Source organism: Schistocerca piceifrons, chromosome 1 (assembly GCF_021461385.2).
Source record: "Schistocerca piceifrons isolate TAMUIC-IGC-003096 chromosome 1, iqSchPice1.1, whole genome shotgun sequence".
Classification (NCBI taxonomy): domain Eukaryota; kingdom Metazoa; phylum Arthropoda; class Insecta; order Orthoptera; family Acrididae; genus Schistocerca; species Schistocerca piceifrons.
The window spans coordinates 767639511-767664123 of NC_060138.1; the positions used below are offsets into that span (position 1 = coordinate 767639511).

Here is a 24613-nt window from a genome sequence, read left to right on the forward strand (position 1 = left end):
CTGGAATAGTCCCCCATTCGGATCTCCGGGAGGGGACTGCCAAGGGGGAGGTGACTATGGGAAACAGATTCAGTAACCAACGAAAGGATAACGTTCTACGAGTCGGGGCATGGAATGTCAGAAGCTTGAACGTGGTAGGGAAGCTAGAAGATCTGAAAAGTGAAAAGCAAAGGCTCAATCTAGATATAGTAGGGGGTCACTGAAGTGAAATGGAAATAAGACAAAGATTTCTGGTCAGATGTGAGTATAGGGTAATAACTGAGGACGTAGGTTGCAAGTGCTACTCTCAGATGACGAGGTTAGCATGGGAGAGGAATTCGTGGGATGCATCAAACCAGCCAGAAGACACAAAAAAAAGACAGTGACCAGTACCAACAACGTAAAGAGTAATACAGTACGTAAAGCGTAATACAGTACGTAAAGGGAAATACAGTACGTAAAGGGAAATAATCTAATAATCATGGGGGACCAGAATGCTGTTGTAGGGGAAGGAGTAGAAGAAAAGGCTACAGGAGAATATGGGCTTGAGACAAGGCTTGAGAGACGAGAAAGACTAATTGAGGTTTGCAATAAATTTCAGCTAGTAATAGAGAATACTTTGTCCAAGATTCAAAAAAGGAGATGGTATACTTGGAAAAGGCCGGATGATACGGGAAGATATCGGTTAGATTACATCATGGTCAGACAGAGATTCTGAAATCAGATACTGGATTGTAAAGCGTACCCAGGAGCAGATATAGGCTTAGATCACAATGTAGTGGTGATGAAGAGAAGGCTGAAGTTTAAGAGATTAGTCAGGAAGAATTAATACGCAAAGAAGTTGGATACGGAAGTACCAAGAACTGACGAGATACGTTTGAAGTTCTCTATGGCTATAGATATAGCAATAAGGAATAGCTCAGTAGCCAGTACAGTTGGAGGAATGGACATCTCTAAAAGGGCAATCACAGAAGTTGGAAAGAAAAGCATGGGTACAAAGATGGTAACAGCGAAGAAAGCATGGGTAAGTGGGTAACACAAGAAATACTTCAGATGATCGATGAAATAAGGACGTATAAAAATGTTCAGGGAAATTCAGGAATACAGAAATACAAGTCGTGAAGAATGAAATAAATAGGAAGTGCAGGGAAGGTAAGACGAAACGGCTGCATGAAAAATCTGAAGAAATCGAAAACGAAATGATTGTCGGAAGGACTGACTCAGCATATAGGAAAGTCAAAACAACATTTGGTGAAAATAAAAGCAAGGGCGATAATATTAAGAGTGCAACGGGAATTCCACTGAACGCCTCTTTGAGGGGGAAGATTTGTCTGATGTGATAGAAGAAGAGGAGATTTAGAAGAGATGGGGGATCCAGTATGATAATCACAATTTAAGACGGCTTTGGAGGACTAAAGGTCAAATAATGCAGAAGGGATAGATAACATTCCATTGGAATTTCTGAAATGTTTGGGAGAAGTGGCAACGAAACGTCGGTGTGTAGAATGTATGTGTCTGGCGACCATTTGGCTTTCGGAAATATATATACCTTCCACACAATTTCGAAGACTGCAAGAACTGACAAGTGAGAGAATTATCTCACAATCAGCTTAACAGCTCATGCATCCAAGTTGCTAATAAGAATAACATACAGAAGAATGGAAAAGAAAATTGAGGATGTGCTAGATGACGATCAGTTTGTCTTTAGAAAAGGTAAAGGCACGAGAGAGGAAATTCTGACGTTGCGGCTGATAGTGGAAGCAAGACTAAAGAAAAATCAAGAGGCACTCATATGATCTGTAGACCTGGAAAAAGCATTCTACAATGTAAAATGGTGCAAAATGTTCGAAATTCCGAGAAAAACAGGGGTAAGCTAAAGGGAGAGACGGGTAATATACAATATATACAAGAGCGAAGAGGGACTAATAAGAGTGGGCGACCAAGAACGAAGTGCTCAGATTAAAAAGGGTGTAAGACAAGGATGTAGTCTTTTCCCCCCACTGTTCAATCTCTACATCGAGGTAGCAATGATGGAAATAAAAGAAAGGTTTAGGAGTGAAACGAAAATTCAAAGCGGAAGGATATCAATGATACCATTCGCTGATGACATTGCTATGCTAATGAAAGTGAAGAAGAATTACGTGATCTGCTGAAGAGGATGAACAGTGTAATGAATACAGAATATGGACTGAGATTAAATAAAAGAAAGACGAAAGTAATGAGAAGTGGCAGAAATGAGAACAGCGAGAAACTTAACATCAAGCTTGGTGGTCACGAAGTTAAGAAATTCTGCTACCTAGGCAGCCAAATTACCAATGACGGGCGGAGCAAGGAGGACATCAAAAGCAGACTAGCAATGGCACAAAGGGCATTCCTGGCAAACAGAAGTCTGCTAGTATCGAACACAGGTCTTAATTTGAGAAAAAAATTTCTGTGGATGTACTTTCTGAGCACAGCATTGTGTGGTAGTGAAACATGGACTGTCGGAAAACCGGAAAAGAAGAGAATAGAAACATTTGAGATGTGTTACAGACGAATGTTGAAAACTAGGTGGACTGATAACGTAAGGAATGAGGAGGTTCTGCGCAGAATCGGAGAGGAAAGGAATTTGTGGTCAACACTGACAAGGACAAGGGATAGGATGATAGGACATCTGTTAAGACATCAGGCAATGACTTCCATGGTACTAGAGGGAGCTTTAGAGGGCAAAAAGTGTAGAGAAAGGCAGAGGTTGGAATCATTCAGCAAATAATACAGGACGTGGTTTGCAAGTGCTACTCCGAGATGAAGACGTTAGCACTAGAGAAATATTCGTGGCCGTCCACATCAAACTTGTCAGAAGACTGATGACTCAAAAAAAAGGAAAAAATGGTGTGAGGCTGTATTTTCAAACTCTGCAGTGCAATCACGGCGAACGTCGCCTTTTGCCACAACCAATTTGTTAAGTTTCCCTCGCTTTATGAAGACCGAGTGATTTGCACAGCGTTCGCCTAGGCACTAACAGTATGCTGCATACGTAACGAACGAATACTGTCACATCCCTACATCTATTGTTTGCTTCATTAGCTATCTGGCATTATCAGACGGACCAGGTTCTTTAAGGAGCCCCAGTGTCTCGATCGTACCGCTACTACTCCTTGCTTCTTGGGCAACACTGTTGAATTTAACACAAAGCTTCCTCACCAAGGGCCGGCCAGTGTGGCCGAGCGGTTCTAGGCGCTTCAGTCCGGGACCGCGCGACCGCTACGGTCGCAGGTTCCAATCCTGCCTCGGGCATGGATGTGTGTGATGTTCTTAGGTTAGTTAGGTTTAAGTAGTTCTAAGTTCTAGGGGACTGATGACCTCAGATGTTAAGTCTTCCCGCAGTTTTTCAGACTGACAGAAGTTCCAGCGTTTGTATGAGAGATTGCTAAAGTGACTTCATTGTCGACGTTCGATGTCTGTGGAATACAACCAGTGCCACAGGTCTGGGACTCCGCTATCAGCATGCTGTCTGTCTACCTGTACGCCACAATCTTGTGATAACGGTCACAGACAGATTATGTTTCTGCTGGAAGCGGTAAACAAGTAATTTTTATAATCGCTAGCTGATAAATTGATATCGTCACCTATTAATATAGTATGGTAACGGGATCTTTCAACAACTTGTTCACCGAGGAAGATGACACTGTGGTTGAGCCGTTGGATTGGCATTAGGGGTGTGTGGGGTACAAATCCTCATACCCGGCGATTCACTTTACCTTTACCGCTGCTTCTCTGAACACATCAAGGCGAATGCCGGTGCAGCTTATTCGAAAAGGATGCTGGCAGTTTCTTGGTCCGCCCTTGTCTACCCGGGATTGTGCACCATTCCCATTCAGTTCGTCGTCGACTAAGTACTAGAGTTCAATCATTTTTCTTTTCTTCACAATTGTCCTTCTATGAAAGCGTCTGCCATTGTCTATCGAGTCAGTCGTCAGACAAATTCACTTACAATCCTCTGTTTTATACCCACAATTATTTTACCTAGAATATTTCACTCTCTCATTCGTGACTACACCTTTAAATCCAGATTTACGTTTTACGGAACTTAATACGATTCTTTAAAAATAAGTTAAAAACAATCTTGACCGCAATGAAATATTTCTTTTGAACGGCTACTGGTTTGCGTCAGAATGTGACCATCTTCAGACCGTTTATACTGAGCTATAAATACAAATGGGGCTAGAGGGATGTCCGATAATAGTAGTAAGACATAAAATACACGATACGTAACAAAAAATAAAAAGAAATTATACCGATGATGGTAGGCGGTGGCGGTGAACGGAGGGGATGTTGTGACATCACACACGTCATCTGCTAGGGACGGCAACATAGTGATTGCCTAAATACTGCACGTCCTTCGTGTGTCATTGCATTCATAATTTCGCGGATCAGATAAAACTCCAGTATTCACGACACAACTTCCATAAATTATTTTTTCCGGATCGTATACGTAAAACGGAGAGGAGACTCGGAAAAACAAATAGACCCCTGTAGGCAGTCACAAAGAATTTCATTAATTCTGTACTGTATGTTCAGTGGCGGGAACCTCATTTTCAGCTAGATCTCGTTTTATATACTATTTATGGGACCTTCGGAATGCCTGCGCACTGTAATATTACTAAGGTATACATTAATGCAGATGCTGCAATTAGCTCCATGTAAAACCAAAACTACCAAGAGATGAGAATTTAAACCTCGAAATACTTTGTATATTATAAACAAAATATTTGCTTGTTGGTATAAATGTTACTTTGTTTTTCAAACTCTCGTGTGTATGAATAACCTATTTACTTTCAAAGACGGTTCACTTCCAGTCTTTTATGTTCTTTACTTTGAATGTTCAGCACGCATCCTTAGACGGTAAACAGGACGCTTCTTTAAGTGGACGAAAATCTGGGAGGAATAAGTTTTGTTATACAAATCGAACCTTCACTCAGAAATGTAAGGCTGAGGCCATGCATTAGGTACAGCACCTCCGAAGAGATCAGTATGGCAATATGGCAATATCTGCCATCGTAGATGTTTATAGTCCTACACTCGATCTAGTTAATTCTAAATGCCACAGCGCCGAAATCGCTGTTTTCTGGCTTGATAGGGTCCGCCATCCATTCATCTCCTGTGTCACCTCTTCTTCGTAGAACAGCACTTAACCCAACATCATTAGTTATTTTTGGCTATGTTTCAATCTTGTCATCCCACAGATGTTTTACTCATTACAGCTCCCTCAAGTACTAGGGAAGCTATTCCTTGATTTCTCACTATACGTCCTATCTTCCTGTCCCTACATCTTGTCAATGTTTCCAGCATATTCCTCTCCTCACCGATTCTACGGAACGACAGCGCTAAAAATACACCAAAAATTAGCAGTTGGAGGCAGTATGGAAAATTAAAAATAATCATCTTAACTTTTAATAAAGATATTTGAAATACCAGCCGTGCAATAACCAGAAAATGCTAATTTATATAACGACATGCTTCGTTATATTGATATAGAACATCATCACTTGTCTGCAACGAAACATATGTACAGTTTTAGTTTGCTTCCTGGTTCCAGAAATCGTTGCTATAGGAGATACTGAGGTGTGATTTTTTACTTACGGCATTTCTTGTTAGATTTCCGCTCACATAAGGAAGTAGCGTCTGCTAGAGATTTAGAAAACAAACCAAAATTCTATGTTTCGCTATAGACCACTCGCGATGTTTTATACAAATAAAAGCCGGCCGGGGTGGCCGAGCGGTTCTAGGCGCTACAGTCTGGAACCGCGCGACCGCTATGGTCGCAGGTTAGAATCCTGCCTCGGGCATGGATGTGTGTGATGTCCTTAGGTTAGTTAGGTTTAAGTAGTTCTAAGTTCTAGGGGACTGATGACCTCAGAAGTTAAGTCCCATAGTGCTCAGAGCCATTTGAACCATTTTTTATAAATAAAACAAATTGATTATGGTGATACAAATGCGCATTTTGTGGTAGCTGCACAGACGTAATTTAAATATCCGTAATAATGGTAAAGTAACTAAGAATGCTATGGCTACACGAATGAAGAGCTGCTCTTAACATTTCGAGGAGCGAGATGTAGGATTGGTGGTCTAGTGGACTGCTTACATTACTATTTCAGTTATTTTCGTTTCATTCTGTTCTCTGTTACATTCTGTTAACTGTTACATTCCATTAGCTGTTACGTTCTATTAGCTGTTACATTCGCATGCTCGGACAATTTATATTTCTTCTCCACGCTAGTTAGCGTTTTCCCCCTTCAGCAGTTTAACTTTCACTTATCCCGATCAGTTGCTTCTTGTGTGTAGGCTAGCGCTCTTCATGTCATTATAAATGTCGTTCCATCTCGATTAGGTCGTCTACCTAGTCATGCGGTCAGCTTCTGGGGCCCCAGCTACACCCAGTGTTGGCCATAGTAGGAGGTCCTGGTTTCAGATGGCGTTCATACTGTTTTTCTCACATGTATTCCGTAATACATACCAAACCCGTTGATGATAATATGTCACGTAAGGAAATGTCTACTATTTAATGGAGTTCCGAAATTTTATTAGCATCGAGGTATCGTCCACAGATCATTATCCAACCCTCAGCGCCGCGCATTACAATTTTTTAGTCTTATTAACCAGGCTTCAATACTTCTAAGAGAGCCTTCATCAGAATTTAGACATTTAAAGTGGTCTAAAACATAATTACAAATTTATGGGAAAAAATTAATATAAAAAGTGTAAGCACTGACTAACAATACTAGACAGTGACAGTACTTACATGTCACGCTTAAAATAAATAACAAGCCAGAAGAGCTTTAGTCACAAAAATTCGAAAAGAATATCTGAAGGCGAGCCTCTAAGGGCTGCTCATACCTGTACAGCCACAGGTTGCAACGAACTGAGGCGCCCGCGTTAAGAAGCGCGGCAGGTGAACATGACATCGCAGCCAGAGCGCCGTCTAGTAAAAATGGTTCAAATGGCTCTGAGCACTATGGGACTTAACTTCTGAGGTCATCAGTCCCCTAGAACTTAGAACTACCTAAACCTAACTAACCTAAGGACATCACACACATCCATGTCCAAGGCAGGATTAGAACCTGCGACCGTAGCGGTTGCGCAGTTACAGACTGTAGCGCCGTCTAGTAGCCGCAGGTACAACTTGCTACTTAACATTTAAATGTGACAGACGAAAATTATAATGAATATTATTCAGTATATAATGTAAAAGGCAATATTTTCTTTAACAGTGACAGACAAAGTAACATTTTATCTACATCAGATCTCAGAAGTACAGTTTTAAGCATAAAAACGTCATTATAGAAAATACGGAAAGGTCTGAATGATACAGCCTGTAGAAAACGATATAACATGAAAAACAGCCAATAAACCTTTCAATTAATGAAAAATTATGAGATGACTTAGATCGAAAAAAAAAAAATCGGTGAGCTGCACGAGGAGACCTGAAATTAAATGTCAAGTAACGGCTTTATACCGTTGAAGAAATTTTTGTTACGTAACTGCAGCTGCTTATTGAGAATGTGGCTATCATTTCGAGAAATATGTTTAAAAAATCTCTAATTCTTCAAGAATATCTAATCTACTCCCTTTCTCTCGGTGTGCAAGATGTTGATATCGGAAATAGCTTTAGGCACGTGACCTGTAATCAGGCAAAAGACGCATTTTGGGGGCTAGTGGCTTTTTTTCTTAAAAGTTGTTCTTTATATCTGGTTGTAAAGGCACGTCCTGTTTGTCCTATGTAGTAAGAAGAGCAGGTATGGCAGAAAATCCTATAGACGCCAGGACTTTCTAAAGGGGAACGAATCGATTTTAAATTATGAATGAAGCTTTTCTTCATTACTGGTAGAAAAGGCAACATTGCAGTTGTATTTATTATGCAGAAGACGCTGGATCTGATAGGAGAAAGGAATAGAAAAAAAATTTTTTTGGGTTAGGTTCAGTGATAGAGGTGCCGAGGGTAGTAACTCTTTTAACAGTTTTCATTCTGAGGATGTCATCTACTATGCCAGGTTTATACTCATTATTAACTTCTGTCGTTTTGAGTAAATCGATTTAGTCGTTGAACTTTTCTTTCGAAAGTGCTTCCCACAAATCCAAAACGTTTCACATATAACACTTGCACTGTCTCTGGCGTCGCAAGGGAACCCATATATCTACCAGCGAGATCCCATTGCGTCATGTGACAGGCTCGCGAGAAAGACAAGCCTCGGGATGTACGTCACACTGAAGGTTTTACCAGTGTCAGCAGTAGCTGGAAGTAGCTCGGTGAAAAGCAGAGTGAAAGAACGCGGGCGCCTCAATCCGTTGCAACCTGTGGTTGTACAGGTATGAGCAGCCCTTAGAGGCTCGCCTTCACACATTCTTTTCGAATTTTTGTGACTAAAGCCCTTCTGGACTGTTATTTATTTTGTACCCAATATGTGAGTACTGTCTCTGTCTTGTATTGTTTGTCAGAACTTACACTTTTTTATATAAAATATTTTTTCGCATAAATTTGTAATTATGTTATAGACCAAATGTCTAAATTCTTATGAAGGCACTCTTAGAAGTGTTGAAACCTGGTTTATAAGACAAACAATTGTGACCGAGGGCTCATTGTTTCAATGTTAATTTATAAATGGTCACTGAACCAAGCAGCCATGATCAAAACTTTTCGTTTGAAATAGTTCTTCGCTCCATGTCGAAGATGGCTGCTGGCACTGGTAAAACCTTCAGTGTGACGTACATCCCGAGGCTTGTCTTTCTCGCGAGCCTGTCACATGATGCAATCGGATCTCGCTTGTAGGTATATGGGTTCCCGTGCAACGCCAGAGACAGTGCAAGTGTTATATGTGAAACGTTTTAGATTTGTGAGAAGCATTGTAATAGACCTGTATATCCAAAGTTTGATCATGTAGACGCCTCAGTCCTAGTCTCAAACTTTTAGCAGCAAAGCATAATTCCAGTTGACCTGCTGAAAGCTTCTGCAGAATGGCTTTGCTACGTACGATCTGGGGCGTGAGTAACAACTAAACAGAAACAAGATGCTTGTGTGAGTGTGGCGAGTCTCAGCTCGGCTGCATGCCACAAATCGGGCGAGTGGTGTAGCAATAAGATACTAGACTTGCGTGACTTCCGTAAATCGCTTACGTGGGGATGTAATGGATTTGGGTGCAAAAATCTATTTTTCAAAGTTATTAGTTTCATAATCTACAGAGTTTAATGTATGCTGTGTGCGAACGTTAGTGTGACATCAGCGTCAATTTAAAATATTAAACAGTTTAACTCTGCACTGGCAGCCACTCCCACCTTTTCCGACATTAGGGTAACTTCTTGCAGCAATTCAATTTTTATGAGTGTAAAGCCCGTTTTCCTTCGATACTTTTGATTCACTGGACTCGTATCATCATGGGAAGATACAGAATAGAAATGAAAGCCTCAATAATTTAATTTGCACTAGGTGCTCAGAAAGGACGTTTTGTAGACATGAAGTACTCAAAACAAGTGTTTATGATTCAGTTCTATGTTTTACTGACGGTAAAAATGGCAGTACTGAAGTTCTGCAGGAAGTTGATATAGATCCAGGTGTGTTTGTAACAGAATCATCGATGACAGCAGGGTCAAGAAGGCTGACAGATCACTACCTTACCTATAAATTCAGGTCAGGTAGATTCTAAGGGGTGAGAAGAGAAACCTGAAGGATGAGGAGTATCAATATCAAGCATTTAAGAAACTGAGGTAAGCTTTGAACCCCATTATCTCAGTTTTATATTTTTTGCATTATTAGAAGCCCTTTCTCAAAATATATGCGCTAATTCTAAGATTTTCAAGTGATATCCCAAACATTTTGCTGTCTCATTGGAACTAGAAAACACGAGATCTTCCGATTACATTCTGATTTTTTTAGGGTAGCATGTCGAAAAAAAACATAATTCTGGATGTACAAAATTCAAAAATTACCAGTGCCAGCAGCCATCTTCGACATGGAGCGAAGAACTATTTCAAACGAAAAGTGTGTCATACATTAACTATTGTAGTTAGTGGTCTTAAATCCTCTTAGGACACTACAATAATATATTCAAATTCATTGCATTATTATAATTTGAGTTACAACAATAAAAAATTAAAAATTATAATTTCTGGCAAAATACACTACAGGCCATTAAAATTGCTACACCAAGAAGAAATGCAGATGATAATCGGGTATTGATTGGACAAATATATTAAACTAGAACTGACATGCGATTACATTTTCACGCAATTTGGGTGTACAGATCCTGAGAAATCAGTACCCAGAACAACCACCTCTGGCCGTAATAACGGCCTTGATACGCCTGGGCATTGTGACAAACAGAGAGCTTCGATGGCGTGTACAGGTACAGCTGCCCATGCAGCTTCAACACGATACCACAGTTAATCAAGAGTAGTGACTGGCGTGTTGTGACGAGCCAGTTGCTCGGCGACCATTGAACAGACGATTTCAATTGGTGAGAGATCTGGAGAATGTGCTGGCGAGGGCAGCAGTCGGACATTTTCTGTGTGCAGTAAGGCCCGTACAGAACCTGCAACATGTGGTCGTACATTATCCTGCTGAAATGTAGGGTTTCGCAAGAATCGTATGAAGGGTAGAGCCACGGGTCGTAACACATCTCAGATGTAACGTCCACTGTTCAAAGTGCCTTCAATGCGGACTAGAGGTGACCGAGACGTGTAACCAATGGCACCCCATACCATCACGCCGGGTGATACGCCAGTATGGCGATGACGAATACACGCTTCCAACGTGAGTTCACCGTGATGTCGTCAAACACGGATGCGACCATCATGATGCTGTAAACACAACCTGGATTCATCCGAAAAAATGACATTTTGCCATTCGTGCACCCAGGTTCGTCGTTGAGTACACCATCGCAGGCGCTGCCTGTGATGCAGCGTCAAGGGTAACCGAAGCCATGGTCTCCGAGCTGATAGTCCATGCTGCTGCAAACGTCGTCGAACTGTTCGTGCAGATGGTTGTTGTCTTGCAAACGTCCCCACCAGCTGACTCAGGGATCGAGACGTGGCTGCACGATCTGTTACAGCCATGCGGATAAGATGCCTGTCATCTCGACTGCTAGTGATACGAGGCCGTTGGGATCCAGCACGGCGTTCCGTATTACCCTCCTGAACCCACCGATTTCATATTCTGCTAAAAGTCATTGGATCTCGACCAACGCGAGCAGCAATGTCGCGGTACGATAAACCGCAATCGCGATAGGCTACAATCCGACCTTTATCAAAGTCGGAAATGTGATGGTACGCATTTCTCCTCCTTACACGAGGCATCACAACAACGTTTCAGCAGGCAACGCCGGTCAGCTGCTGTTTGTGTATGAGAAATCGGTTGGAAACTTTCCTCATGTCAGCACGTTGTAGGTGTCGCCACCGGCGCCAACCTCGTGTAAATGCTCTGAAAAGCTAATCATTTGCGTATCACAGCATCGTTCCGCTTCAGGCGAAAGCCAGGATAATGCCTTCGATACAGCAGAGCAGGTGACCTTCCCAATCCGCAATCAAAAGTTGCTCTCTGCCACTAATGACGGGTCGTTATAAGCGCTAAGCTGGCTGGTGTTTGGCGTGTTACAGAGCTGCGGGAGGCGTGCAGCGCGGACAGCGACTGCGGCGGCATCGAGCGCGCCAGCTGCGTCGAGAACCGCTGCTCCTGCGCTGCCGGCTACGTGCCCGACTACGACGGCGCACGGTGTCTGCATGGTGAGTCAGTGGCAGTCACCACCTTCAACTCCAGCAGCAGGACTTTTCCCCACCACTTCCTCAGTCTTCTTGGACTCCTTCTCCGAAGCTTGTGAAAAAGTCTTTCCTTCCGGAGAAGTAATCTTTCTCCATCGACTCTTTCCAGGTGTTCATTATAGACTGATCACGCAGAACCTTGAGACCATCTATTTAATACCCGATATACCTTTCACACAGATAACAGGGGCGATGTGTCGTGGCAGGGAAGGTCTTGGTAGGTCGCTGGAGAGAGTTGACACACACGTAAGTCACCTAATTCCCATAAATTCTGGGGAGTGAGAAGGGGGAATCAGCTCTGATGTCACGTTCAATCACGTCCCAGATGTGTTCGATCGGGTTCAGATCTGGTGAGTTGGGGGCCCAGCACATTAATTGGAAATCGCCACTGTTTCTCGAACCACTCCATCGCACTCCTGGCCTTGTGACAAGGCGCATTATTTTGATGAAAAATGACACTGCCGTCGGAAAACGTGATCGTCGTGAAGGGGTGTATGCAATCTGCAACCAGTACACGATACTCCTTGGCCGTTATGTGCCTTGCACGTTGCGTCTGCTTATCACATTAAACTCGGGACGCCCGCGTGAATGTTCCCCTGAGCATAATGGAGCCTCCGCCAACTTATCTCCGTTCTACAGTACAGTTGTCAAGAGCTGTTCCCCTGGAAGACGAAGGATTCGCGTCCTCCGATCGGCACGATGAAGAGGGTATCAGGATTCATCAGACCTTGCAACGCTCTGCCACTGCGCCAACGTCCTGTGCCGATGGCAACGTGCCCATTTCAGTCGTAGTTGCTGATGTTGTGATGTTAACGTTGGCAAATGCATGGGTCGTCTTCCGCGGAGGTCCACCATTAGGAGTGTTCGGTGCATTGTGTGTTCAGACGTTTGTACCCATTTCATCCCCATCGACGCGCAAGTCGCCGAAGTGGCGTCAAATCGAAAGACTTGCACCAGGCGAGCGGTCTACCCGACGGGAGGCCCTCGTCACACGCTATTATTATTAATATTATTATTATTACCCTGCCCAGCATTAAAGTCTGACGTTAGTTCTGTCTCATTTTGCTGTCTGTCTTGTTTTACGAGTCTGCTCAGCCTACGACGTCAGTCATCTGTAACTATGGGTGGCAGCCCAACCCACCACATCTGGGCGTGTTTTCACCTTATTTTCGTAGCCTTAAAATGTATAGATAGCATCTTACTTCTGGAACGCAGGTGTACCCAGTACTAAAAGGAAAGGTCAGTGTTGAGTTTTAAATGGATGCAGATTGAGGCCAGCAGTGATAAGAGCGCCCGCCGTGTATAGAGTTTATTTTATTTATTATTATTATTTTTTTTTTGCTTGTTAAATAGTCACAGTGTAAAGGGTATCTAGAAATATCATAATATCTCAAAAACAAGAAATTTCCTAACAAAATAATACCCACTGTAATAAAAGGTCAAAATAAAACTGGTAAATGTGTTTAGCCACATTTACATTTCACCATTACATACAGTCTATACCACCGTAAAACATCGATCTCACCATGAATCTTTAAATTAAGCAAGCGTCGTGATAGTAATAGTGCTACAAAATTAATTTCCATAATTATCTTGTGGTGCAGTTCTTATTGTTGTGTCCGCTACGAAAATGGGATGAGAAGTTCCGCCGTAAGCAAGACACCTTTTTTCTGTTTTGTTTCACCCATGCATGTTTCAGCACTTTTGTGCTATCATCAGTGGGTTTAATTTTTTACTTTTAACTGTAAAATTGTAAGGTATGTTAACTAATGTAAACATCCACTTTCGCCAATTAAGCTATAAATGGAACTTTGACATAATGTTATAAACAGCACAAATGTTAATATGTAACAACAATTTTACAGTTAAAAATAAAAATTAAACCCGCTGATGACAGCACAAAAGTACTGAAACATGTATGGGTGAAACAAATAGAAAATAGGTGTCTTGCATACGGCGGAACTTCTCATCTCATTTAATATCTATAGAAAATAAATCAAGCATCTAGAGGGAATAGTGACATATTGCGGCTACGTGTTTCTTTGCAACGTCAGTTGACGATCTTTGGCCGCATCTCTAGCTTCACGTTCGTCCAAGATGTGACTCAGAGCAGCGCTGCAAAGTGCCTTCCCCATTTCACGTCTCAGCCCCTCGACCACGGTAACCACTCCACGTAGGTAACGTGCAGTTGTGAAATGCTGCATCGATGGGCTTCTATATTAGACAACCACATATGATCACGAAAAAAAGTGTTGTGTTGTGAACATTATCCTATTGTGGCGGTATAATCTAGTTATTATCTGCTAAATATCTGTAGAGAGGATATAAAATGTAGACTGGCAATGGCAAGGAAAGCGTTTCTGAAGAAGAAAAATTTGTTAACATCGAGTATAGATTTAAATGTCAGGAAGTCGTTTCTGAAAGTATTTGTATGGAGTGTAGCCATGTATGGAAGTGAAACGTGCACGATAAATAGTTTAGACAAGAAGAGAATAGAAGCTTTCGAAATGTGGTGCTACAGAAGAATGCTGAAGATTAGATGGGTAGATCACATAACTAATGAGGAGGTATTAAATAGAATTGGGGAGAAGAGGAGCTTGTGGCACAACTTGACTAGAAGAAGGGATCGGTTGGTAGGACATGTTCTGAGATATCGAGGGATCACCAATTTAGTATTGGAGGGCAGCGTGGAGGGTAAAAATCGTAGAGGGAGACGAAGAGATGAGTACACTAAGCAGATTCAGAAGGATGTAGGCTGCAGTACGTGCTGGGAGATGAAGCAGCTTGCACAGGATAGAGTAGCATGGAGAGCTGCATCAAACCAGTCTCAGGACTGAAGACCACAACAACAACAATTATCTGTAGGTAATGAGACGATTTTAAGTCCATATTGACTTTGTGCATTCACAAATTAAAACAGTAAGTCAAGTTCATTAAAATATCGTGAAGTTAGAGTCTCTAGCATCTTGAAATCAATTTTTTCGTCAACTATTTAGAACATAGTAAGCAGTGGCATATATTAAACATTTGCACTGGCACACAGTAATACTGTGTGGGTTATATAACGGGGAGGTAGGGAAGCGGTGGCGTTAGGGGAGGAAGGAGCAGAAGAGGGGAGTCAAAAGAAAGGAGCAACGCTTTTGGCATGGGAGGGAAGAAACTGATACAACTTTGCAAGTTCAGTCCAAGGTAAATCCTTGGGGATGGGGGACGGGGAGGGGGGAAGGGTGTTGAGCTTAAAAAACTCTGACGGTTGCAAAGTAAAACACAGCCACAGTATGTCGCTACTTCCTCTGAACACTTGATTTCTATTCAAAAAATTTAGTTTTGTATTTTTGTTATGTAACTCTGTTATTATGACGTAACTTGGTTCATTTAAAGATTCATAGTCAGATCGATGTTTTTATATTGGTATAAACTGTAATAAAGGTAAAGCATATACTTGGCTGAACACTTTTGCGATTTTGCTTTCAATCTTTTATTACAGCGGGGACTACATTGTTAAGTAATTTATTATTTTCAGACTTTATGCTGTCTTAGATATCTTTCAGATCTCTTTTTTAAGAGGTAAAAATAATAATAATAAATATATAAAGATACAGGCATTTATGGACGTATTTTGATGCCCGCAAACTACTCATCACAACCTATAGATGTACTATCCGTATACACTATGTGTTCACAAGTATCCGGACACCTGGCTGAAAATGACTTATAAGGTCGTGGCACGCTCTATCGGTAATGCTGGAATTTAATATCGTGTTGGCCAGCCCGTAACCTTAATGGCAGCTTCCATTCTCGCAGGCAGAAGTTCAGTCAGGTGCTGGAAGGTTTCTTGGGAATGGCAGCCCATTCCTCATGGAGCACTGCACTGAGGAGAGCTATCGATGTCGGCCGGTGAGGCCTGGCACCAAGTCGGCGTTCCATAACATCCCAAAAGTGTTCTATAGTGTTTAGGTCAGGACTCTGTGCAAGCCAGTTCATTACAGGGATAGGTTCAATCAGGTGCTGGAAGGTTTCTTGGGAATGACAGCCCATTCCTCATGGAGCACTGCACTGAGGAGAGCTATCGATGTCGGCCGGTGAGGCCTGGCACCAAGTCGGCGTTCCAAAACATCCCAAAAGTGTTCTATAGTGTTTAGGTCAGGACTCTGTGCAAGCCAGTTCATTACAGGGATCTTATTGTCGTGTAACCACTCCGCCACAGGCCGTGCATTATGAAGAGGTGCTTGATCGTGTTGAAAGATTCAAACGCCATCCCCCAATTGCTCTTCAACGGTGGGAAACAAGAAGGTGCTTAAAACATCAATGTAAGCCTGTGCTGCGATAGTGCCACTCAAAACAACAAGCGGTGCAAGTCCCCTTCATGAAAAACACAATCACACCGTAACACCTGCGCATCCGAATTTTACTGTTGTCACTCCAAACGCTGGCAGATGACGTTCACCGGGCATTCGCCATACCCACACCCTGCCCGCAAACTACTCATCACAACCTATAGATGTACTATCCGTATACACTATGTGTTCACAAGTATCCGGACACCTGGCTGAAAATGACTTATAATTCGTTACTCCACACAACGTTTTTCCACTGTTCAATCGTCCAATGTTTAATCTCCTTACACCAAGCGAGGCGTCGTTTGGCATGCACCGGCGTGATGTGTGGCTTATGAGCAGCCGCTCGACCATGAAATCCAAGTTTTCTCACCTCCCGCCTAACTGTCATAGTACTTGCAGTGGATTGGTTCAAATGGCTCTGAGCACTATGGGACTTAACTTCTGAGGTCATCAGTCCCCTACAACTTAGAACTACTTAAACCTAACTAACCTAAGGACATCACACACATCCATGCCCGAGGCAGGATTCGAACCTGCGACCGTACAGGTCGCGCGTTCCAGACTGTAGCGCCTAGAACGGCTCGGCCACAGCGGCCGGCTCTTGCGGGTGTCCGGATACTTTTGATCACATAGTGTATATACGAGGGCGTGCTGAAAAGTCATTCCTCGGAATCTATTATGTGGAAACTCTTAAAGCTTTTTACATAAAACAAACGTTATTAACATTCTACATCGTTATTCTTCATGTCTACATATTTATTTCTTAACGTAGTCATATTGACGACGAACAGCTTTCTCCCAACGACTTTTTTGATACCGTCACTCTAAAATGTTTGACTTTGTTGGCGGAGCCACTACCTCACCTCTGCTTACACTGCTTCATCACTATCATAGTGAAGTCTCCGAAGGCATTCTTTGAGTTTTGGAAACAGATGGATGGGGCCAAGTCAGTACTATATGGAGGATGATCGATAACAGTGAACCCAAGGTGTCGGATTGTTGCAGATGTCGCAGCCTTCGCGTGTGATCCGGCATGGTCGTGCGTAAGGAGGGGGTACTCCATGTGTGGATGAACTCTTCCAATTAGGGACTTGATTACAGCATGCTGATTCTTCTGCTCATATATAACATTACACACCGCCACGATAGCACGTTACAATTCGGAGTCCTCTAGCGGCAGAGGGCTGCAAATGAGTAAACATAGAGAATAAACATGTAGAATGTTAATAAAGTTTGTTTTATTTGAAACCCTTAAGAGTTTTTACATAAAATATTCGGAGGCATTACTGTTCAGCACGTCCTAGTAGGCAGAACGAAAAAGAAGTGGCCTAACGGTAATGCGCTTGTCTGGAAACTCAAAGGTCTTGTCACTGAAACCCTGCTGGCGACGGATTTTTTAGTCTTCCTTCACCTGTCAACGATGTAATGAGCGACCAGAAGCGGAACGTGATTCGGACTCCAAGTTAAACTATAGGTTTTCCTTGTTGGATAACTGGAGCAGGATAGAGACACATAAGTCACCGAGGTGGCGTCCAATTGAAAGACTTGCACCAAGCCACTGAGCTACATGAAATTATTAATCTTGGTGGCGTCGATAGATTTCGATTCTACCTACCAAATGATGCATTGCTCATTCCCCTGGTCTGTGTCCATTTTGATGCACTCCAAATCACATCTGCAGAAAAGGACAAACTAAAAAAATCTTTGAGAGGTGATAAACAGTATACAGTAAACAACTATTACTAAAAGTTTCCAAGTTAGAGTTTTTTGAAGTGATAGCGGTACTTTGTGGACATCCCGTACAGTCGACTAGAGACGTGTCACTTTGTATATGATGTAAAAGCAAGTGTACAACAAAAGACAGTATAAGAAACTTGAAAGTGCTCAATATTTCAAAATCTTAGAGGTCTAGCAAACGACTCTCTAAAATGACTATTTGTAGCTGAATATACGTAATGGTATTATTACGAAACTTCATATGTGGAATAAATATTTGGTTTATGATCCGTTATAGTATAGAATTCTTTTTGTCCAATAGTGTGCATCCACAGTACCTGGGCATCTGATTTCAAGTCCTGTAGACCTGTGAGGAAAGTATTGATTCGTTAATAGGTACCAGGGTAATCTTCTTCTTCCTGAGACGTTCCTGCTTATGTAGGTTGTTCACAGAGTCTCTTCCAAGCTTCTCTTCTCTTCCAGAGTCTATCACGTAGCATCTCCCCCCATTGCATTCTCTTCGGTTCATATCATCCTTCAAGTGGTTTCTTCATCTTGTTCATACTCTGCCAATTGGTCTTCGTCCACATTAAGGCCATTCTAGGGCTCTTCCTCGAACTCTTTCTGGTCCTATTCTTTTAATGTGTACTAACCGTTTAAGCCTGCTACCCTCCATAGTTTCTTTTAGGGACTTGATCTGCAGGGTGTTTCGTATTGTGTCATTCCTCATCTTGTCCCTTCTCTTCTTGTATTCTGATCAGATCTATCCCCGTCCAAGTGCTACATTCTCATCCGTAAATGAAAATTGGGAGATAATATCACTTGTACATCTTGGTCTTTACGTTGGCAGGAATTTTCCAATTTGTAATTATGTCCGATATACAAGAATAAAACTTGGGACAATTTTCTCTTCCTTGATGTTTCCTTTCTTGGTTAATTTACTTCCTAGATTCTTGAAAGCATCTACTTTTTAAATAATTTTTTTCAATTTTGAGTTAAATCCTTCATTTCCTGTCATTTTTCCTGCTGGCTTTCATTACTTTACCTTTTCTAAGCTTATTTCCGTGCCTGTTTTCTCAATTACTCTCTGCCAGGTACTTACTTGTTCTTCTAATTTCTGTTAATTTTCCTCCCAAATTATCACGTCGTCTGTACATGCTGTGATCTTCATATTATCTTCTGTTGATCCTTGGTGAACTTTCCTTATGATGTTGTTCATGACTATCCTAAGAAGCACTGGTGAGAGCACACCTCTCTGCCCGGTATAAATCATTCTGATGTGTTGCCGTCCGTTACAACACAATTCAGACATTTTTGTACGTGTTTCTAATTCTCAGTTGTATTAATTTTGACAATTTCAGTCTGTTCTTATCTTACCATATTTCTTCCCTTCTAATAGCATCATAAGCCTTTTTTATATCTGTGAATACAATTACCATGTCTTTCCCATATTCCCATTTCTTTCCTACAGCCTGTATGACTGCGAATAAGATATCTGTAGTTAATCTTTCAGGTCGAAATCTTTGTTTTTCTCCGCCTAGTAGTGGTTCTGCCTTATCCCTGATTTTCCGTAAAATTATCTTTTCATAACTCCTCACGCAGTGGCACAGTAATGCTGTTTCTCTGCAATTCCTACAGAGATTCTTGTTATCCTTCTGAAAGACAGGCACAATAACTCCCTTTGTCTAGTCATCTTTCCAAATGTTCATACTATCCTCATTAAAATACGGGAAATCAGAGCTCGTACGGAAAGATATAGGTGTTCATTCTTCCCGCGCGCTAGACGAGATTAATAGAGAATTGTGAAGGTGGTTCGATGAACCCTCTGCCAGGCACTTAAATGTGATTTGCAGAGTATCCATGTAGATGTAGATAAATCTACAATGAGGTCAGAGGAGTCATGGGATACTTCCTAATATCGTCCTGGACCTCCTTTTTCCCAGTGTAGCAACTCGGCGTAGCATGGGCTAAAGATGTCGTTAGAAGTCCCTTGCAGAAATACTCAGCCAAGCTGCTTCTATAGCCGTCCATAATTGCGAAAGTGTTGTCGGTGCAAGATTTTGAGCACGAACTGACCACTCAACAACGTCCCATAAATGTTCGATGGGATTCATATCGAGCGATCTCGGTGGCCAAATTATTTTCTCGAACTGTCCAGAATGTTCTTCACACCAGAATCGAACAGTTGCTGCCCGGTGACGTGACATCCTTGTCTGGGAACATAAAGTCCATGAATGCAAGTGATCTCCAAGTAGCCGAACATAACCATTTCCAATCAAAGGTCAGTTCAGTTTGACCAGGGGATCGAGAATATTCCTTGTAAACACAGCCCGCACCATTATCGAGCCACCACCAGCTTGCACAGTACCTTGTTGGGAACTTGGGGTCATGGCTTCGTGGGGTGTGCGCCTCACTCCAGCCCTATTATCAGCTCTTACCAACTGAAATTGGGACTCATCTGACAACACCTTGCTGAAATGTAATGCAATTAATTTAGTATTCTCGGCACACACTTGACACTGTGTATCGCGGAATATTGAATTCCCTAACGATTCCTAAATGTCTCATGCCTCTAACTCGAACTAACCTTCCGCGTTTAAAGTTTGTTAATTCTCGTCGTGCGACTATAATCACGTCGGAATCCTTTTCACGTGACTCCCCTGAGTACATATGGCAGCTCCGCTGCGTGGCTTCTTCACGAAGATTCTCCGGTCTTCGAGTGTGGTGGAGTTCTCAACATATGTATGTTTTGCCTCCCATTCAATTTTGGCGGTGTGTCTTCTGGTGGTGATTGGCTTCATGTTTATTCCACTCGGTTGTCTTCTTCAATTGCAGCCTATGCTGTAAGGAGCTGGGGCCAGCGTGTGTTGGCATTACGCTGGCTCTTCTGCCCCAGTGAACGTATGTGTCGGTTCTCGGACTGCCGCGCCTTTTCATAGAAGCGGCGGGCAACCGTGCGGATATGGTCCTTAACTTTGCGGACCTCTGCGAGGTCGTGCAGTGGTCCAGATGGGAAGTCCCTCTGTAAGGGCAGCGCGAGGCGCAAAGCCCTGTTCTGCAGTGATTGTAGTTTCTTCAGATGTTGGTCTGCCGCGTTCCCCCAGACGACAGCCGCGTAATCGAAGACAGGGCGGATTAGCGCCCTGTACAGCGTGACGCCTAGTCGCGGAGGGAGGGTCGACGTCGGGTTGAGCAGGGGGTAGAGCTTGAGAAGTCGACCCCTTGCTTTGTTTACGACGCTCTTCACGTGTGGGCCCCAGGTGAGGCGGCGATCTATGGTGACCCCAAGATACTGCGCGTCTGTCGCCAGTTGACAGGACTGCCTCCAACGACGATTGGGGGCAGAGCGGCTGGGATGACACGACGGGTTGCAATGAAGAATTGCGTCTTGGCTCCATTGAACTGTAATTTCCACTTGATGGCCCAATCGGCGAGGGTGTCGACGGCGTGCTGCAACGTCTGTCGAAGTGTGTCCGCGCTCATACTTCGTGAGTAGAGCGCAGTGTCGTCGGCGTAAAGTGCAAGGTGCACACGAGGAACCGATGGCGTATCAGCCATGTAGAACGTGTACAGGATCGGCCCCAGAACCGACCCTTGTGGCACGCCTGCCCTGATGGGACGGACTGTTGAGAAGCCAGTTTCTGCACGGACGTGAAAAGTCCGTCCATCAAGGTAGGACTTTAGCAGACGGATGTGTGATCCAGGGATCCCCAATTCAAGAAGTTTGAAGAGCAGCCCATCGTGCCAGACGCTATCAAAAGCGCGCGAGACATCGAGGAAAACTGCGCCGAAGTATTCGCGCCTCTCCAGGGAATCAAAAGCTTCTTCCACGAGTCGGAGAAGTTGGTGCTCCGTAGAGTGGCCCTTACGGAAGCCGAACTGGGCATCTGGGAGTAGAACTTCGGCGGTGACGTGTTGCTGTAGCCTCTTCAGGTAGACGCGCTCGAAGACTTTCGAGACGGCAGGCAGCAGACTAATTGGGCGATAGCTCTTCGGCTGCCGGAGATCTTTTCCCATCTTAGGAATGGCCACGATCTCAGCGTGCTTCCACTGCAGGGGAAAGTGACCCGTGCGAAAGATCTTGTTGAAGATTGCAGCCAGGTGAGTGGAGGCCTCCTCAGGCAGTTGTTTCAGCATGGCAGTGGAGACGTCGTCGGGGCCTGCAGCTCTCTTGGGATTGAGGGCCTTGAGAGCCGTCGAGACTTCTTCAGGTGTTGTGGCCTCGATGTCATCATCGCCCTCCGTTTCCAGATAGCGAGGGAGCCGGTCGGCGACCATCGCTTCATGTTCTGCGTCCAGTGGATCCCCTACAGGCTTGAAGTTCTCTTCAAAAACGTCGGCGAGGACGTCAGCCTTCATGTTTGGTTCAAAGACAATTCCGTTTGCAGTTCGGAGAGGCGGCATACGTTGCGTTCACCGTAGGAAGTGTTTCGTGGTCCTCCAGGCAGACCCGTCGTCAAGCTGAAGAGTCGCCACACGGTTAGCCCACTCCTGGTTGCGGTGATTGTCCACAGCCACCGTGATTTCGCGCCGCATACGGTTGAGTAGCCGTTTGGTGGCGGGGTTCCGTGTACGCTGCCATTCGCGGTACACTCTGTTCTTCTCCGCAATTTGTGCAAGGAGATCGGGGGGCAGCTGTCGAGATTGGTCCTGGCGCTCGCGGCTGGGAGGGGCCGCTTCTTTGACTGCGGCGAGGGTGGCGTCTGTGAAGTGGAGGAGTGAATCTTCAGCTTCTGCGTCGTCCACAGGAGGCATCGCAGCTAGGGACTCGGTCAGGGGGTGGCGGAAGAGATCCCAGTTGACTCCAGAGAGTGATACTCCACGCCTGGGTAACTGCAGTGGGTCGAGGTCGACGTCAAAAACAACTGGCACATGGTCTGAGGAGAGGACATTCCGTGTCGATGCGAGGATCCGGTGCGGAATGCCTTTCACGACCGCGAAGTCGACGATGTCCGGTTGACCATTATCGGGGAAGATGGTGGGATCGTATGGACCCACTACCACGGCGTTATTGCGATCCACGATTCGTAGGACGCGGCGTCTGTCCGTGTTGGTGAGTCGTGAATGCCAAGCGACGTGCTTGGAGTTATAGTCTCCAGCGATGAACAGCTTGCCCCCGATGGAGAGAAGAGATTCCAAGTCCGCATCTAGCCATGGATGCGACAGCGGTTTGTAGATGGCAATGAAGGTTATGGCTCCCGCTGACTTGTGTGCGACAACTCCGATCGCCTCCAGAGTCACGAGCGGCGGCAGTTGAATCTGGTGGTGACGGATCCCATTCCGTATGTAGACGGCCATTCCTCCACCGGCAGTTGGCCTGTCTGCACGGTAACAGGAGTAGTCCGGCGCTTTGACTGCAATGCCTGGCTTAAGGCGGGTTTCGCTGAGCAGACAGATGTCGACGGCTTGATCACGAAGGAATTGACGAAATTCGCCAGCTTGTGTGCGTAGACAAAGGGTGTTCCACGCGTCAACCGTGAGTCCTCTAACACTTCCCATAATGAGTAGCGGAGGAGCGTCTGGTGGCTGCCGGTGCGGCAATCTTCTGTGCAGCGGTCAGGTGCTGCGTGAGGACATCAAGCAGTTTTGTTGTGCTCGCCACAAGTGCGGTGAGTTGAGCAATCAAACTTGCAATGTCCGTGGTGGAGGCGGCAGGAGCCGGATCTTCTCTGGCGCCGATGGAAGTGGCCACCTCTTCGCCATTGTACGTGGCTTCTTCAGGAGCGCTGGTTGTGCGACCCCCTGTCTTGCGTCGGTTTCCGCGGCGTTGGGGGCGTCCACCAGACGTCGCGGGTGGGGCAACAGAGGAGGGGCCCGGTTCCGGATCCGACGAATTCTGCACAGGTGGAGTGGCGCAGTTTAGGTGTGGATGTCGTGCCTCTGCGTCTTCAAAAAGATCGCGGGTTTGTGAGTCTTCATTGCGGCGACGTGCTTGTGCGTCTTCATGGTCGGCGCCGTCGCTATTGGGTCGGCGGGGCGCCAGTCCTCTGGCGACAACCGCTGCGGAGGATATTGGAAGTGCTACCGTGGCAGACTTCCTCTGTTTCGTGGCGATTGGCTGGCCTCGCTGACGAGCACTGGCGCGCCTCCAAACTTCGCAGCCGCGGTAGCTGGCAACGTGAGTGCCTCCACAGAGAGCGCACGTTGGCTGCTGCTTCCGGGGGATGGGGTAGTCCTTCGCTGGGTGTGCACCGGCGCATTTCACACATTTTTCAGGCATGGAGCAATGCCGGGCGACATGGTTGATGCCCTGGCACCGGTAGCACTGAACAGGGCCTCTCTTGGCGCGCAAGTCTTCTGTGGTCACCGAGACGTTGGCGAGTCGGGTGAGCTGGTAGAGCTTCCTGTTCTCGATTGTATCCGTGGCGATGACGAGGAACAGGGGCATGTAGTCACGTGATTTGGGCTGCTTCATCTTGACCACGGTTCTGACACTGAAGTCGAGCTCTTCAAGTTCTTCTTTAATGTGATCCGGCTCCATGTTGAAGGGCAGGTGTCGGATGACGATCTTCAGGACGCGGTCCGGTGTGGTGGCGTGAGTGAAGAAAGGGATTGCCCTTTCAGACGCCTCCTGCGTCACACGTCGGTAGTCGACCGCTGAGCGCAGTGTAACGTTGTACACGTCTCTTCTGGCGACCTTCACATTGTAGACTACCGTCGTCCAGCTAGTGAGAAGCTGTTGCAGCTGCCTGAAGGTCCCTTCATATTTCAGAACAATCGGCGGTAGTGGTGGAACCCTCTTTGACGCCGTGGAAAGGCGCGGAGGTTCCTCTGGGGCATCCTCAAGGGCA

At 44.7% G+C, this 24613-nt stretch overlaps 1 protein-coding gene across 1 annotated transcript in view; it reads left to right on the forward strand.

Moving 5' to 3' along the window:
- Window positions 1–24613, forward strand: part of LOC124711425 (tenascin-like) — a 161473-nt gene that overhangs the window by 36354 nt on the left and 100506 nt on the right. The window contains exon 2 of the mRNA XM_047241493.1: window positions 11605–11730. Within this exon, the coding sequence (XP_047097449.1) occupies window positions 11605–11730 (126 nt within the window). The remainder of the gene's footprint in view (window positions 1–11604; window positions 11731–24613) is intronic.